This window comes from Ailuropoda melanoleuca, chromosome 6 (assembly GCF_002007445.2).
Source record: "Ailuropoda melanoleuca isolate Jingjing chromosome 6, ASM200744v2, whole genome shotgun sequence".
NCBI classification, from domain to species: Eukaryota; Metazoa; Chordata; class Mammalia; order Carnivora; family Ursidae; genus Ailuropoda; species Ailuropoda melanoleuca.
The window spans coordinates 37,267,489-37,282,557 of NC_048223.1; the positions used below are offsets into that span (position 1 = coordinate 37,267,489).

Consider the following 15,069-nt stretch of genomic DNA (forward strand, 5'->3'; position numbering starts at 1 on the left):
TATATTTCCTTAGAAGATTTTCTAAACTATTTGATTTTTTTAAAACCATGTACATTAACACATTGATAAAAATTAAGGAACAAATAAGATGAATGGAAGATTCAGAAATTCTCAAACTTTGTTGCTTGCTCCATTAACCTACATGGCCTTGTCCTTTAGAAGTTTCCTATTACCAAGGGTAAGACAAGCAAAGAATATGTGTTTCTCCAATAATACTTTCTAATTTAGGAATTTCAAGGTTTGGCCTAGTTACTGTTACAGTCAGGGTTCGGTGAGGAAAACAGAAATCACCCTCTGCATGTCAAATATAAAGGGGTTGAATGCAGGGGATATGGAATGGGAGATTGAAGTCAGGGAAACTACCACTACTGACTTCAGCCAGCAGCACTGAGGCAGGGGCTTCTCAAGAAGTTATCTAGAAGCTGCTGTGAAACTCACAGCTGCTCAGTCATCTGTCTGCTACTGCTTCTGGAGAATAGTGACCTCCTCCTCCAAAACTCACCAAGAGCCTTTCATGAGTGACCTAACATGGAACCAAGGGGGAAAGTTGCATTCTGGGAAATGCCTGGCCTCTCCTTTGCAATACAGAGACCTCAGCAGGGGGTGGCAGGAATGCCAAATTCTGTTCCATCCCAGGTCCCAAGGACTTTGGTGGTGGCCTATTTGAAATATTCATGTGGAAAGATAGAGCCTCTCTCTTCTGATACCATCTCTCCGCAGTCCTCCCCCAGGCTGTGGGCAGTTAGGTGTTATGTCTGCAGAAGCAGGGGGCAGTTTGTATGTCAACTCTTTGGAAAGTCTCTCTCCATGTCCGGCCTGGACAATGTGAGCCTTGGAACACCCTGCACTGGCCTTGTGGGCATCGTCCTCCACCCGGGAAGAGTGGGCTTCCTGCACCAACCCTAGGCTCCTGCGCATGGCTCTGTTCCCTCCCCAAGAGACAACATGGACAATTTATCAGCAGTGGAAGGGAATGAAAGCACAAGATGTTCTGATCTTCCCCTTCTGTCTGGAGAATTTACATGTTTTCTAGCTTGTGACACTTGTATTAGCAAACAGAGAGAAGCTGCCTCTGTGCCTCAAATAAGATAAGTTTTAGGGGAATGTAAGGAGGTTCTTGGGTCACCTCGCCCAACCAGAAACTGGAGGAATGTCCTCAGAACTGGATCAAGGTCTCTACTTCTGCTACTTTTGAAATAAAAGAGAGACACATTACCAGCAGAAGGCTGAGAAACCGGGGCAGATAATGCCTGATCATAATAATATTATCTTGGGTAAAAAATAAAATGAAGGTCATTGAAAAACTCCCCTGACTGAGGTTTGTTTCTCAGTTCTCAGTGTTTTGTTTCACTTTCATTTAAAAACAACCAAACAATTATTTCATCCCCCTTGATCTCTAGCCAATAGAATCCCAGGAACAGTGTTGGACTCCCGGCACTAGGGGGACCTCTACAGAATCTGCTACCAACGATCTTTGCCAAATCCACAATGGAGGGCAGGGTCCTGGGAGCTACCCGACTCCTCCGCGGTGGAGGCAGGGGAACAGGAGATCCAGAACACACACAGCCAGTTCACTGTCAGCTGGGCTGAGCCTCAGAGGTGCCGGGCCTGACCCAGTTCAGGGCCTCACACTCAGAGCCACGCCCTGAGGGAAGTCATTGACACCTGTGTGACACCCGGCCTGGTCTGGTCAACAATCCTTCCTCCTGCTCCTGAGAGAAGAGAGGCTGGCTCTGACAGCCGACTCACTCAAGTCCAAATCTGGCTCCTGGCCCTTTTGAGTTATGCGAAGTTAGGGAAGTTATTTGACCCTTTCTCTCAGTTGAGTTCCCGCAGCTCTAAAATTGAGAGAAAACCTACCTCACAGGGTTGTTGGAAGGCTTCAGTGGGATAACCTACATAAAGCATCTTACGTAGCATCTGGTCCCCAGTAGGACCCCGTAAGTATAATGCCTTTCTGAGCCAATACATCTTCCACTTCTCCCTCCCTCTGGCCACAGATACACTGGGTCTCCCAATCCTAAAAGCATAGTCCCTTCTGCCTATTGCACTGGAAAATGATGACTTTCAGGGATGCAGGAGGATAGACCAAAGTCTTTGGGGACAATAAAAGGAACTAGGCCTTCTTGGAGAAATGGCTGATTCCGGGTCTGGGGCAATAAGATAAGCCTGGAACATTTGACCATTCCAGGAAATAAGGAAGTTATCAAAGACAACTGCTCTTGTAGCAAAAGAGTTAAACTTGAAAGGCTCCAATTGGCCAAAGATGGGACAATCTGAGCATTAATAAAGATAATAAATATAACTGTAGTTATGAAATCCATGAGTTCATAATAATACGGAAAATCAAACAACAAACCTCTTTAGTCACCTGTGGAGGATGCTAGGGGAACCAACTCGTTATTTATAAAACTGGCAGATAGAGGTGCCTGGGTGGCTCAGTCAGTTAAGCGTCTGCCTTCCATTCAGGTCATGATCCCAGAGTTTTGGGATCGAGTCCCGTGTTGGGCTCCCTGCTCAGCGGGGAGTCTGCTTCTCCCCCTCTCTCTGCCTGCCACTCCCCCTTTGTGCTCTCTCTCCCTGTCAAATAAATAAATAAAATCTTTAAAAAATAGTAAAATAAAATAAAAAGTGGCAAATAAGGGGAAAGAATTAATCCTGCCCGTTCATACCTTGGGGTAATCATAGTAGTAGCCGAAAAGTTTCTCTTTATGGAAGTACCAGTACCATTAGCATTGTGTTGTAATTTACAACCCTTAATGAAATAATAGATCCAGGCAAAGGCCACCAGCATCACAGAAGGAGAGACATCAGACATCACATACCTCCTGAAGACAGCACACAGCACAACCTATCAAGTGGTCTCGCCCCTTCCCCCACAAAAAAACTGGATCTAAACCTCACGAAGTCTCTCGAACTAATTACTGAATTACAGGAAATACAGGAACCAGGAAGACAGGTTAAGCAACATCACCATGTTGAAATCAGCAAAATCTAGACTACAGACAAATCTAGAGGAAAAAGAACCCAATTTCTTTAACAAGTAAATTGATCAAAGGAAGTGTTGCCGTGGAAGTGACTTGAGTGAAAAAAAGACTTTTCCGTGAATGTTGGCAGCAATGGAGCTTTGAGGAGGAAGGAGAATTGGTGAAATCTGGACACCTCTCCATGAATACTAATCAGCTATCATTTAATTTGGAGAATTCAATGTAGACAGACTCCAGCAGATGCCAGCTTGACCAGGTGAGCCAGGTGATCCAGGTTAATACCACCTGAGCCTTCTAACCGCTGCAGTGAGAAGAGGGCCCCAAACTTCTGCGGTATTGCTGCCCAGAATGAGTCAGAGTCTGGTCACAAGGAAGCGAGAGCCATCCTATGGGATGAAAGGCCAGCCAGGAACCATCAAGAGAGGATTCTGTGAAGACGTGGGGTAGGAAGCACCAGAAATCCTTTCCTCACTTAGACGACAACTGCAGTGCACTCTAATGTAGCTATTTTGGATCTCTGGAGGCTAGGGAAGGCTCGGAACTTCTGGGGAAGACGTGGAAGTAAACAGCAGTTAACACCAACTCTTAGCAGAGTAGGAGCAACCCAGCCACAGTCCGACTCCGATGGCAAGCACCTGTTACTCGTTCCTGGAGCAACCTGCGTGCAGTTTGTGGGAGCCTGCATGAGCAAAAAGGACTGCATCTTCCAAGTACCAGGGATGTGCTCTGACTTCATATTACTGCTTCTGATCACAGGGGTGTAGAAAAAGAACCCAGCAGCCATTGCTGTGGTCCCTCCTCCACTGCTGCAAGCCCCTCTCCCTGCAGCAGAAGTGACTTCTAGGCAATTTTTTTTTTTTTTTAATTCTAGGCAATTTAAAGGGCCAATGCCTTTCCCCGCTCATTGACCTTCCCTTTTTTCCCCTTTTGGGAGCCAGATATTAAGGACTAGGACATTCAAAAACAACTGCAGATGTGAGGGAAATTAGAATATGACTGCACATGCCCAGGGAAAATCTCAGAAAAGACCTGAGAAAACCTTAAGTTTACACCTCAGGCTGACTCTTGGCACAGACAGCCTACAGTTAAAATAAAAATAAAAACAGTAAACAAAAATGGCAAGGAGGGGGAGAATCTGATTTCTTGAGTTCACATATTATTAGATTCAAATATCCAGGTTTCAACTAAAAAAACCACAAGGAGGAGTGCCTGAGTGACTCAGTAGGTACAGCATGTGACTCTTGATCTCAAGACAGAGTTGGGTATAGAGTTTACTTAAAAAAAAAAAAATCACAAGTGGAATGCCTGGGTGGCTCAGTCATTAGGCTCTGCCTTCAGCTCAGGTCATGATCCCAAAGTCCTGGGATGGAGCCCCGCGTTGGGCTCCCTGCTCAGCGGGGAGCCTGCTTCTTCCTCTCCTCCCCACTTGTGCTCTCTCTCGCTATCTCTGTCTCTCTCTCTCTCAAATAAATAAATCTTTTTTTAAAAATCACAAGACATACAAAGAAACAAGAGAATGTGTCCCATTCAAAGGAAATCAATCAACCAAAAACTGTCCCTGAAAAAGACCTGATTGCAGACACGCCAAAGACTATAAAACAACTGTGTTAAAGATGCCCACAGAACTAAAGGAAGATGTGGAGAAAGTCAAGAAAACAATGTACGAACAAAATGTAAATGTCAAAAAGGAGAATGAAAACCTAAAAAGAAACCAGAAAGAAATGTTGGAACTGAAAAGTACCATAACTAAAAACGAAAAATTCACTATCAAAGAGATTCAAAGTCAGATTTGAGCAGGTAGAAGAATCAAAATAGGACAATGGAAATTATCAAGTCTGAGGAACAGAAAGGAAAAAGATTGAAGAAAAGTGAACAGAGGTAGAGGACCCATGGGACACCATTAAAGAGACCAACACACACATGTGGGGGTCCCAGAGGAGGAGAAAGGGGCAGGGAGAATATCTGAAGAAATAATAGCTACAAACTTCCCAAACTGAATGAAATACATGAATATAAACATCCAAGCAGCTCAATGAACTGTAAATAAGATGAACTCAGAGACTCACACTGAAACACATTATAATCAAACTTCTGAAAGACACAAAGAGAAAATCTTGACAACAGCAAGAGAGAAGTCACTTATCACATACAAGGGATCCTCAATAAGGCTGTTGACAGATTTCTAAGAATTTTGGAGGCCAGAAGGCAGTGGGCCAATGTATTCAAAGTGCTAAAAGAAGAAAATTGTCAATCAAAAATCCTATATCCAGTAAAACTGTTCTTCACAAGTAAGGAGGAAATTAAGCCATTCCCAGTTAAGCAAAGCTGAGGGAGTCCGTTACCACAAGACCTGCCTACAGGAAATGCTGAAGGGAGTCCTGCAAGGTGAAATGAAGGGACACTGGACAATAACCTGAAGCTGTATGGAGAAATAAAGATCTCAAAAAAGGTAAATACGTGGGAAATCGTGAAAGTTTTCTACATGATTTAAGAGAATATTATTTAAAGAAAAAAAAGTATTAGTCTAAACCCTAGTATTATAGTAACTTCAGTTTATAACTCAAGTCTTTTTTTCTACATAATTTAAAGAACTAATGCATTTAAAAGACTTGTTAGTTTATGGGCACCTGGGTGGCTCAGTGTGTTAAGCATCTGCCTTCAGATCAGGTCATGATCCCAGGGTCTGGGATCAAGCCCCATATCGGGCTCCCTGCTCAGTGCAGAGCCTGCTTCTCCCTTTCCCTCTGCCCCCCCACCCCACCCAGATCGTCCTCTCTCTCTCAAATATATAGATAAAATCTTTTTAAAAAAAGAATTGCTAGTTTATGTTTCTGGGCACACAGTGTATAAAGATGTAATTCTGTGACATGTAATTTTGTGACATGACATCAACAACCTAACAGGGTGGGGATGGAGTTGTAAAGAAGTAGAGTTTTTGTATGTTACTGAAGTCAAGCTGGTATAAATTCAAATTAGAGTGTTATAACTTTAGGTTCTTAAATGTGATCCCCATGGTAATCAAGAAACCAGTTTATATACACAAAAGAAATTAAAAAGGAATTTAAACATTTCACAGACACACACACACAAAAACTGACCCAACACAAAAGAAGACAGTAATGCAGGAAATAAGAAACAAAAGACCTATAAGGCATACACATCCTTATCAGTAATTACTTTAATGTAAATAGATTAAATTCCCCAATCAAAAGACAGGTTGGTAGAATGGCTAAAAGACATGATCCAACTATATACTGTTTATAATGGCCTCACTTTAGATCCAAGACACAAATAGAATGTAAGTGAAAGGATGAAAAAAGATATTCCATGCAAATAGTAACCAAAAAGTAACTGATAGTATTCCATGCAAAAACACCAAAAGGGGTGGCTATTCTAATATCAGACAAAATAGGCTTTAAAACCAAAAGTTTCCAAGACACAAAAAAAGACATTATATATTAATTAAAGTTTCAGTACAACAATAAGATCAAACAATTATAAACATTTAAATGCTAATGACAGGTCATCAAAATAATGAAGTAAAAATTGACGGAATTGAAGAGAGAAATAGACAGTTCTACCATACTAGTTGGAGCCTTCAGTACCGCTTTTACAATAATGGATAGAAAAACCAGACAGAAGATAAGTAAGGAAACAGAGGACTTGAAGAACACAATAGACCAAGTAGATCTAACAGACACAGACAGAACACTGCTCCAAAACAGCAGCTTAATGTTCCTCTCCAGTGCATATGGGACATTTCCTAGATCATATGGAAGGCCACAAACTGAATCCCAGTAGATTTTAAAAGATAGATATCGTACACAGCATCTTCTCTGACAACAATGGGATGAAGTTAGAAATCAGTAATGGAAGGAAACTGGAAAAATTCACTAAACTGTGGAAATTAAACAATACACTTTTATTTTATTTTTTTAAATATTTTGTATATTTATTCATGAAAGAGAGAGAGGCAGAGGGAGAAGCAGGTTCCCTGCAGAGCAGGAGCCCGATGCAGAACTCGATCCCAGGACCCTGGGATCATGACCTGAGCCGAAGACAGATGCTTAACCAACTAAGCCACACAGGTGTCCCTAAACAATACACTTTTAAACAAACAATGGATCAAAGAAGAAATCACAATGGAATTAGAAACTACTTAGAGACAAATAATGAAACTGAAAACATAACATATAAGAACTTATAGGACACGACGAAAGTGGTGCTAGGGGCGCCTGGGTGGCACAGTGGTTAAGCGTCTGCCTTTGGCTCAGGGCGTGATCCCGGCGTTCTGGGATCGAGCCCCAACATCAGGCTCCTCAGCTATGAGCCTGCTACTTCCTCTCCCACTCCCCCTGCTTGTGTTCCCTCTCTTGCTGGCTGTCTCTATCTCTGTCGTAAATAAATAAAATCTTTAAAAAAAAAAAAAAAAAGAAAGTGGTGCTAAAGAGGAAACTTACAGCTATAAACACATTTAAAAACAAGAGCGATCTCAAATCAGCAACCTAAGTTTAGAACTTTAGAAAAACTAAACCCAAAGCTAGATGAAGGAAATAACAAAGACTAGAGCACAGATAAATACAGAACAGAAAAACAACAGAGAAAATCAATGAACCTAAAAGTTGGTTCTTCAGAAAAATCAACATAATTGACAAAACTTCAGCTAGATCAACTAAAAGAGAAAACCCAAATGACTAAAATCAGACATGAAAGTGGGGATGTTACCACTGATGCCACAGAAATAAATAAGATTATAAGAGAGTACTAAGAACAATTCTACACCAACATATTGGATAACATAGATAAAATGGACAACTTCCTAGAAACATGAAACCCACAAAGACAAAATCCCAAAGAAATAGAAAATCTGAATTGACCTATAACTAGTAAGGAGATTTAATCAGTAATCAAAAGTCTCCCCCCCGGCAAAAATGTCCTAGACCTGGCGGTTTCACTGGTGAATTCTACCAAACATTTAAAGAACTAATACCAAATCTTCTTAAGTTTAAAAAAAAAATGGACTTACTCATTCTATAATAAGGTCAACATTACTCTGATACCAAAGCCAGACAAAGACACTACAAAAAAACTATAGACCAATAACTCTTATGAACCTCAATGCAAAAGTCCTCAGCAGAATACTAACAAATCGAATCCAGCTGCTTATTGAATGGATTATACACCACAACCAAGTGAAATCCATTCCCGGAAAGCAAGGGGAGTTCAACATATGAAAATTGATCAGTGTAATACACCACATTAGTGGAATGAAGGGAAAAAATAATATGATCATCTCAATTGATGCAGAAATAACATTAAACAAAATTCAATACCCTCTCATGATAAAAACACTAAAAAAGCTAGGACTCGGAGGAAACTACCTCAACATAATAAAAGCCACAGACAGAAAACAAGTAACAAACATCATACTCAATGGTAAAAGACTGAAGGCTTTTCCTCTAAGATCAGGAACAAGGCAAGAATCCCTGCTTTCACTATTTCTAGTCAGCATAGTGCTGGAAGTTCTAACTAGAGCAATTAGGCAAGAAAGAAAAAGGAATCTAAATTGGAAAGGAAGTAGTAAATTTATGTGTTTGTAGATATGACCTTATATGTAGAAAACCCTAAAGGTCACACACACACACACACACAAACCCTTTAGAATAAATGAATTTAGCAAAACAGCAGGACACAAAGTCAACATGCAAAAATCAGTTGTATTTCTATCCATTAACAATGAACGATCTGGAAAGGAAATTATGGAAACAATTCCATTTAAAACATCATCAAAAAGAATAAAATATGTAAAAGTTAGCTAAAAAGGTGAAAGATTTTTACAATGAAAAGTACAAAACACTGCTGAAGGAAATTAAAGATGACATAAATAAGTGGAAACTCATCCCATGCTCATGGATTGGAAGATTTAATACTAAAATGTCCATACTACCCAAAGTGATCTACAGAGTCAATGAAATCCCTATCAAAATCCCAACGATGTTCTCTGCAGAAATAGAAAAACCCATTCTAAAATGCATACGGAATCTTGAGGAATCCCCAATAGCCAAAACAATCTTGAACGAACAAAACTAGAGGATTCACACTTCCTAATTTGAAAACTTACTGCAAAGCTATGATAATCAAAATAATATGGTACTGGCATAAAGACAGATATAGAAACAAATGGAATAGAATAAAAAGCCCAGAAATAAACTCTCGCATATATGGTCAAATGATTTTTGACAAGGATGCCGAGACCATTCAATGAGGAAAGAATAGTGTTTTCAACAAATGATGCTGGGGAAAGTGGATATCCTCACGCAAAAGAATGAGGTTGGACCCTTATCTAACACCGTATAAAACATATCAAAGTTAGTCAAAGACCTTTGTCTTTCTCTTTCTGACTTATTGCACTTAGCATTATACCCTCTAGTTCCATCCATGTTGTTGCAAATGGCAAGATCCATGCTTTTTTATGGCTGAGTAATATTTCGTTGTATTTACATACCATATCTTCTTTATCCATTCATCTACTGATGGACACTTGGGCGCTTCCATATATTGGCTGCTGTAAATAATGCTACAATAAGCATTTGGTTTCACTCATATGTGGAATTTCAGAAACAAAACGAATGAACAAAGAAAAAAAGACAAATAAAAGAACAGACTCTTAAATACAGAGAACAAACTGGTGGTTGCCAAAGGGGAGGTGGGTGGGGTGGTGGGTGAAATGAAAGGGATTAAGAGTACACTTACCGTGAGTCACTGCATCTCTTAGTCTGACTTCATGCCAAAGGGAGTTAAAGTAATTTCATCACTTGTAATCATGAACTTAATGAGGCGCCTATAGTGTTACTCAACAGGCAACTATTTGCATCTTGGGATAGATATTTCGTTGTGTGGAACCATCTTGAGCACTGCAGCGTGTCTGAGCATCCCTGGCCCGTGGAGTACTAAGAGCCAGGAACACAACCCACCCCTCCCCCTTACTGGCACACCATAGATGCTTGCAAACATGTCTGCATGCCCCCAAGGAGGACAGCACTGCCCCAAGGTTAGAACCACTGAAGACACTCTCATGTTAAGTTTATCCTTCCCTTCCCAAAAAACTCAAACCTATATCTTTCCTTATTTGGATGGTGTATCAGCCACTCCAAGAGTATAAATTTCACTTTGAAAAAAGGACCTCCCACCACTTACTAGCTGGGTGACCTTGAACAAGGTAGCAAAACTTGTGCAGTCTCAGTGTCATCTGTAACACAGGGATGAAGCTTACTTAACTCAGGGCAGTAAACTCTGGTGCAGAGGCAAGCGCTCCTTCCTGAGCTTCCCCCAGCTCCTCTCTCTTTCCTCATTGCCCAGAGAACATGGGGAGATCACTGCCTAATTCGCCTGCCACAAGGTTAAGGAGCAGGGATGTGTAAAGAAATGAAGTCAGTGGGGAGAGGCTGAGTCCAGCTTTAGTGTCATTCTCTTTGATGACGCAAACGGAGTGGTAGGTGTTAGTCCGCTGGCAGGATATTAGGTGGCTCTCCAATTTTGTAATGGAGAATTTTCTTCAAATGGCACTTAATGCCATTTGCTTTTACTAAACACAAAATTTGGGTCTTGGCTATTTTGGAACATCTTGTACATTAAGATCCCTTAAGAATTTGTAGAAGCTAGTTCCATTAAGCACAAAATTTTATTTAGAGCCAATAAAACAGACTCAGTTTCAAAAGAAAAGGGGGGTGCACTTATCATGATGAGCACTAAGTAATGTATAGAATTGTTGAATCATCACATCGTACACCTGAAGCTAATACAACACTGTATGTTAATTATACTCCACTTAAAAAATCTAATCAAAGACCTAAATGTAAGACCTAAAACAATAAAACTCTCAGAAGAAAATATAGGGCAAAAGTTTCACAGCATTGGATTTGACAATGATTTCTCATAAGCCTTGATACAATACCAAGGCACAGTCAACAATTTAAAAAAAGATTAAAAAATGGGTTTGAAATTTGTATATCTTCCAAAGAAGAAATACAAATGACCAAAAGTCCATGAAAAGACGCTCAATATCACTAATTAGCAGGGAAATGCAAATCAAAAATAAGATACCACCTCACACGCATTAGAGGAGCGACTATCAAAAAACCAGAAAACAACAAGTGTTGGCAAGGATGTGGGGAAATGGAAATCCTGGTGCGCTCTTGGTGGGAATGTGAAAATGACACAGCCGCTGTGGGAAAGAGTATGGTGGCTCCTCAAAAAATTAAAAATAGAACTACCATATGAGCCAGCAATTCCCCCTTTGGGTATACACCCAAAAGAATTGAAAGTAGGGTCTCAAAGAGGTATCTGTACACCCCTTGTTCAGAGCAGCATTTTCATGATACCCAAAATGTGGAAGCAACCCAAGTAACCATCAATGGGTGAATGGATAAGCAAAATGTGGTAGAGATATACAACAGAATATTATTGTCTTAAAAAAGAAGGAAATTCTGACACAGGCTACAACATGGGTGAACCTTGAGGACACTAAGCTAAGTGAAATAAGCCAGTCACAAAAGACAAATACTGTATGATTCTACTTATATGACGTACTTAGAGTAGTCTAAATTGTAAAGACAGGAGTGCCTGGGTGGCTTAGTTGGTTAAGCGTCTGCCTTTAGCTCAGGTCATGATCTCAAGGTCCTGGGATCGAGCCGCCCATAGGGCTCCCTGCTCAGCGGGGAGTCTGCTTCTCCCTCTGCCTCTGCTTGCTCTCTCTCTCAAATAAATAAAATCTTTAAAAAAATTGTATTATTTTAAAAAATTGTATTGTTAAAAAAAAAGTAGAATGGTGGTTGCCAGGGGCTGGGGTAAGGGGAATGGGAAGTTATTGTTTAATTGATACAGAGTTTCAGTTTTGCAAAATGAAGAGTTCTGGGGACAGAGGGTCGTGATGTTCATACATTATACATGTGCTTACTACCACTGAACTGCCCACTTACAGATAGGTAAGATGGTAAATTTTATGCATCTTTTACCACAATAAAAACATTTGTGGAGAAAAACACAACTGTCAAGAACATGAAAGACGATTATGGAATGAAAGGTCACCGGGATAAAAGGCAGAGCATAAGGAATGCTGTCACTGACACTGTGATAGTGAGGTATGGGGCAGATGGGAGCTCCAGGTATGTGAGCATAGTATCGTGTATAAACTTGACAAATAACTAAGTTGTACACATGAAACTAATGTAACTTGTAAGTCAACTGCACTCAAATAAAAAAGAAATTCTTTTTGAGAGGTTGAGAAAGAGAGAGGAGGGGCAGAGGGGGGAAAAGAAAGAGAGAGAGAGAGATACAGAGAGACAATTTCAAGCAGGCTCGAAGCCCAGCATGGAGCCCAACACAAGGCTTGATCCCAAAACCCTGGGATCATGACCTGAGCCAAAATCAAGAGTCAGACACTTAACTGACTGAGCCACCCTGGCGCCCCAGAAAATAAATTTTTTTAAAGAACATGAAAGACAAGAAAAGATCAAGGAATTCTTCAACACTAAAGACTCTAAAAATGCGTCTTGACAATCACATGCAACATGACATCCTAGACAGAGTCCTGGCTCATAGAAGAGAAAAAGCCACTGTGGGACAGCTGGTGAAATCTGAATGGGATCTGTAATTTGGAGGTTGGTGTCACACAAATGCTAATTTCTAGGCTTGAATGGTTGTATGCTGATTACATAGGAGAAAGTCCCTGTTTTGGAGACAAGCATGTTAGAGTGTTTTGTGGTAATGAAACATCACATCTGCAATTTCATCTCCAAATGTTCACAAGAAGACTACAGAGTAGATCATGGAGCAAACACTGCAACACCTGGGGAATATTAAAATCTTTATTAATATTATTAATATTAGTATATATTAACACCTGGGGAATCAGGTTATACACACCTGGAGGCATCTTGACAAAGGTATCGAGGACATGCACTTCGGCCAGTTGCATGATCCGTTCTTTCTCTGCAAGAGCTCGTGCGCGGGCCTGAATGATATGTCTCTCCAACATTTCAATTTCATCCAGTCGCTGCTTATAGAGCTCCCGAATCTGGCAGGTAGATCATCAAATGCACAGAAATATGCTGAGATCGCAGAGCTTTACTCACCCTCCCTCCCCAGCATCGGGCTTCCTGTCAAGCACAGAACAGTCACAGAACTATGGAAACCATCTGGCCCAACCTAACAGATGTGAAACCTGAGACCCACAGAGGGAAATGGCTTAAAGGTTTCATAGTAAAGTCAGAAACAGCCAGGCCTGAAAATGTACCCCCTGCCTTCACAGCTGCCACCCAAACTCTGACAGAGCAAACACAAGTTAGCACACCATCTGTGGTAGACAGGGGCGTGCCACCCAGATGCCCACCTCACCTGAGACTCCCTTTAAGGGGTTCCTCAGCAAAGAGGATCCAAGTCAGCTGCCTTCCTCCTTGCACAGATGAGGAAACAGTTGCCTTCCAGAGACGAGACATGCTTCCTCAAGTCTGGGCATGAATGCTTACGTTACGACTGTGGTTTGTGACACAAAGACGGGCACCCCAAAGGGGGTGACTTTTAGCTTTATCATCTCCAGGGAACAACAACTATTCGGCTATCTGCCCCAGTCCTTTAATTTATATATGCAGTATTTCATGTGTGTATGCACGTAGACAAATGAAGATGGATAGGTGCTACAGACATATGCCTTATGCACGTATTTATGTAAACATGCGGATAGCCTGCCTTTCCACTAGACCGCCCAACCACTGCGGCAGGGACTTAGCGCTTTCCTAGCTGCATCCCCAGGGCCTGGAACCCGGCAAGTGCTGGCACTTATCGAGCGGCTGAGTCCCCTGCCTTTCTAGGGGCGCGCCCTGGGTCCCCCGCACTGTCCGCGGACGCGACGCCACCGCTTTCTCGGTGAGCACCGGCAGGGAGCGCGCGGGGCTCCGGGGCCGCCTTACCCGCTGCAGCTCGTCCACGAACTCCTCGTGGCGCGCATCCTCGCTGCCGCGGGCCTTGATCAAGCTCGCGCTCAGGTCCTCACCGATCACCTCATTAGTGTATAAGTTGCGGAAGACGCCGGTGAGCAAGTGCGAGATGTCTTGGGTGAGCAGCGAGGTGGGGCGCAGACTCAGCAGCTGCGGCTCGGGGAGAGGCTGGAGCGTGAGGGGCCCCACGCGGCGGGCCCGGCCCCCAAAGCCGTAGTGAAAGGTCTCGGAGTAGGTTAAGGAGGACAGCCAGGTGGACTCGCTGGGGCTGCGGATCCCGGCCAGGTGTGAGGTCGGCGTCCACGTAGCGCCCCGGAATGCGTAGGACCCGGACTCTGCAGACTGCCGACCTCGGGCTCTTCCCGTCTCCATGGCAACTGAAACGCCGCTAACTCCTTGCCGCCCTTCCGCTTCCGGCTGCGCCCCTTCCGCTTTGCCTCCCTCCGCGGGGGGGTGTCTTCGGTGTTGTAGTCGTCCTAAACATTCGTATCTTTTGCATCGGTCTTGTTGAAGTGAGCTTAGTGTGAGGCACGTATGGAGAATGGTTCATTGGCAGAGCCAGGCCAGTCTGGTTGCAAAACCTGGCTCCTGACTACCTCTCTTCATGCGTCCATTCTCTAATTTGTTAAGTAATTATTCACTCGTTTAATATTTATTATGTAAAGGTTCTATTTCAGGTTTGTGCTGGGAGCTGAAGATAGAAAAGGAAGTAAGATGCTGCTTCTGCCCTCAGTCTTGTGTGTGTGTGTGTGTGTGTGTGTGTGTGTGTGTGTGGTGTGAGAGAGAGAGAGAGAGAGAGAGAGAGAGAGACCTAGACTCGGAAACCAGGGTGGTGAGCAGGGAGGACACTGGAAAACAATCGTAGTTTGGTAGTTTAGTGGGTTAAGCCCAAGGTGGCAATAAATGTTGTTTGTCAGGGAACCACAAAGGACAGGAACTTAATCATTTTACAGAGGGAGCACGAACAGTGGCTTTTTGGACAAAGTGAAGACCAGGCAGAGATTTTTTTAGAATCTCCATCATTAGTCATCAAGGAAGTGGAAATTAAAACCACAGTGCGATGCCACTACACACTTAGTAAAATGTCA

At 42.3% G+C, this 15,069-nt stretch overlaps 1 protein-coding gene across 11 annotated transcripts in view; it reads right to left on the bottom strand.

Moving 5' to 3' along the window:
• DLEC1 (DLEC1 cilia and flagella associated protein) overlaps positions 1-14,701 on the bottom strand; it is a 71,771-nt gene extending 57,070 nt beyond the window's left edge. For 4 of the 11 annotated variants that reach the window (XR_004626039.1, XR_004626038.1, XM_034662236.1 and 1 more), the window contains exons 1-2: positions 13,955-14,700; positions 12,912-13,062 (exon numbers count right to left, since the gene is read on the bottom strand). Coding sequence is in view for 8 of the 11 variants with exons in the window: in XM_034662236.1 (XP_034518127.1) it covers positions 12,912-13,062; positions 13,955-14,353 (550 nt within the window). In the remaining 3 variants the exon portion in view is untranslated. Of the gene's footprint in view, positions 1-12,911; positions 13,063-13,954 lie in introns of those variants that run through there. The other 7 variants (XM_034662237.1, XM_019794542.2, XM_034662235.1 and 4 more) reach the window with 7 other exon arrangements.
• Positions 14,702-15,069: the final 368 nt, after the last annotated feature.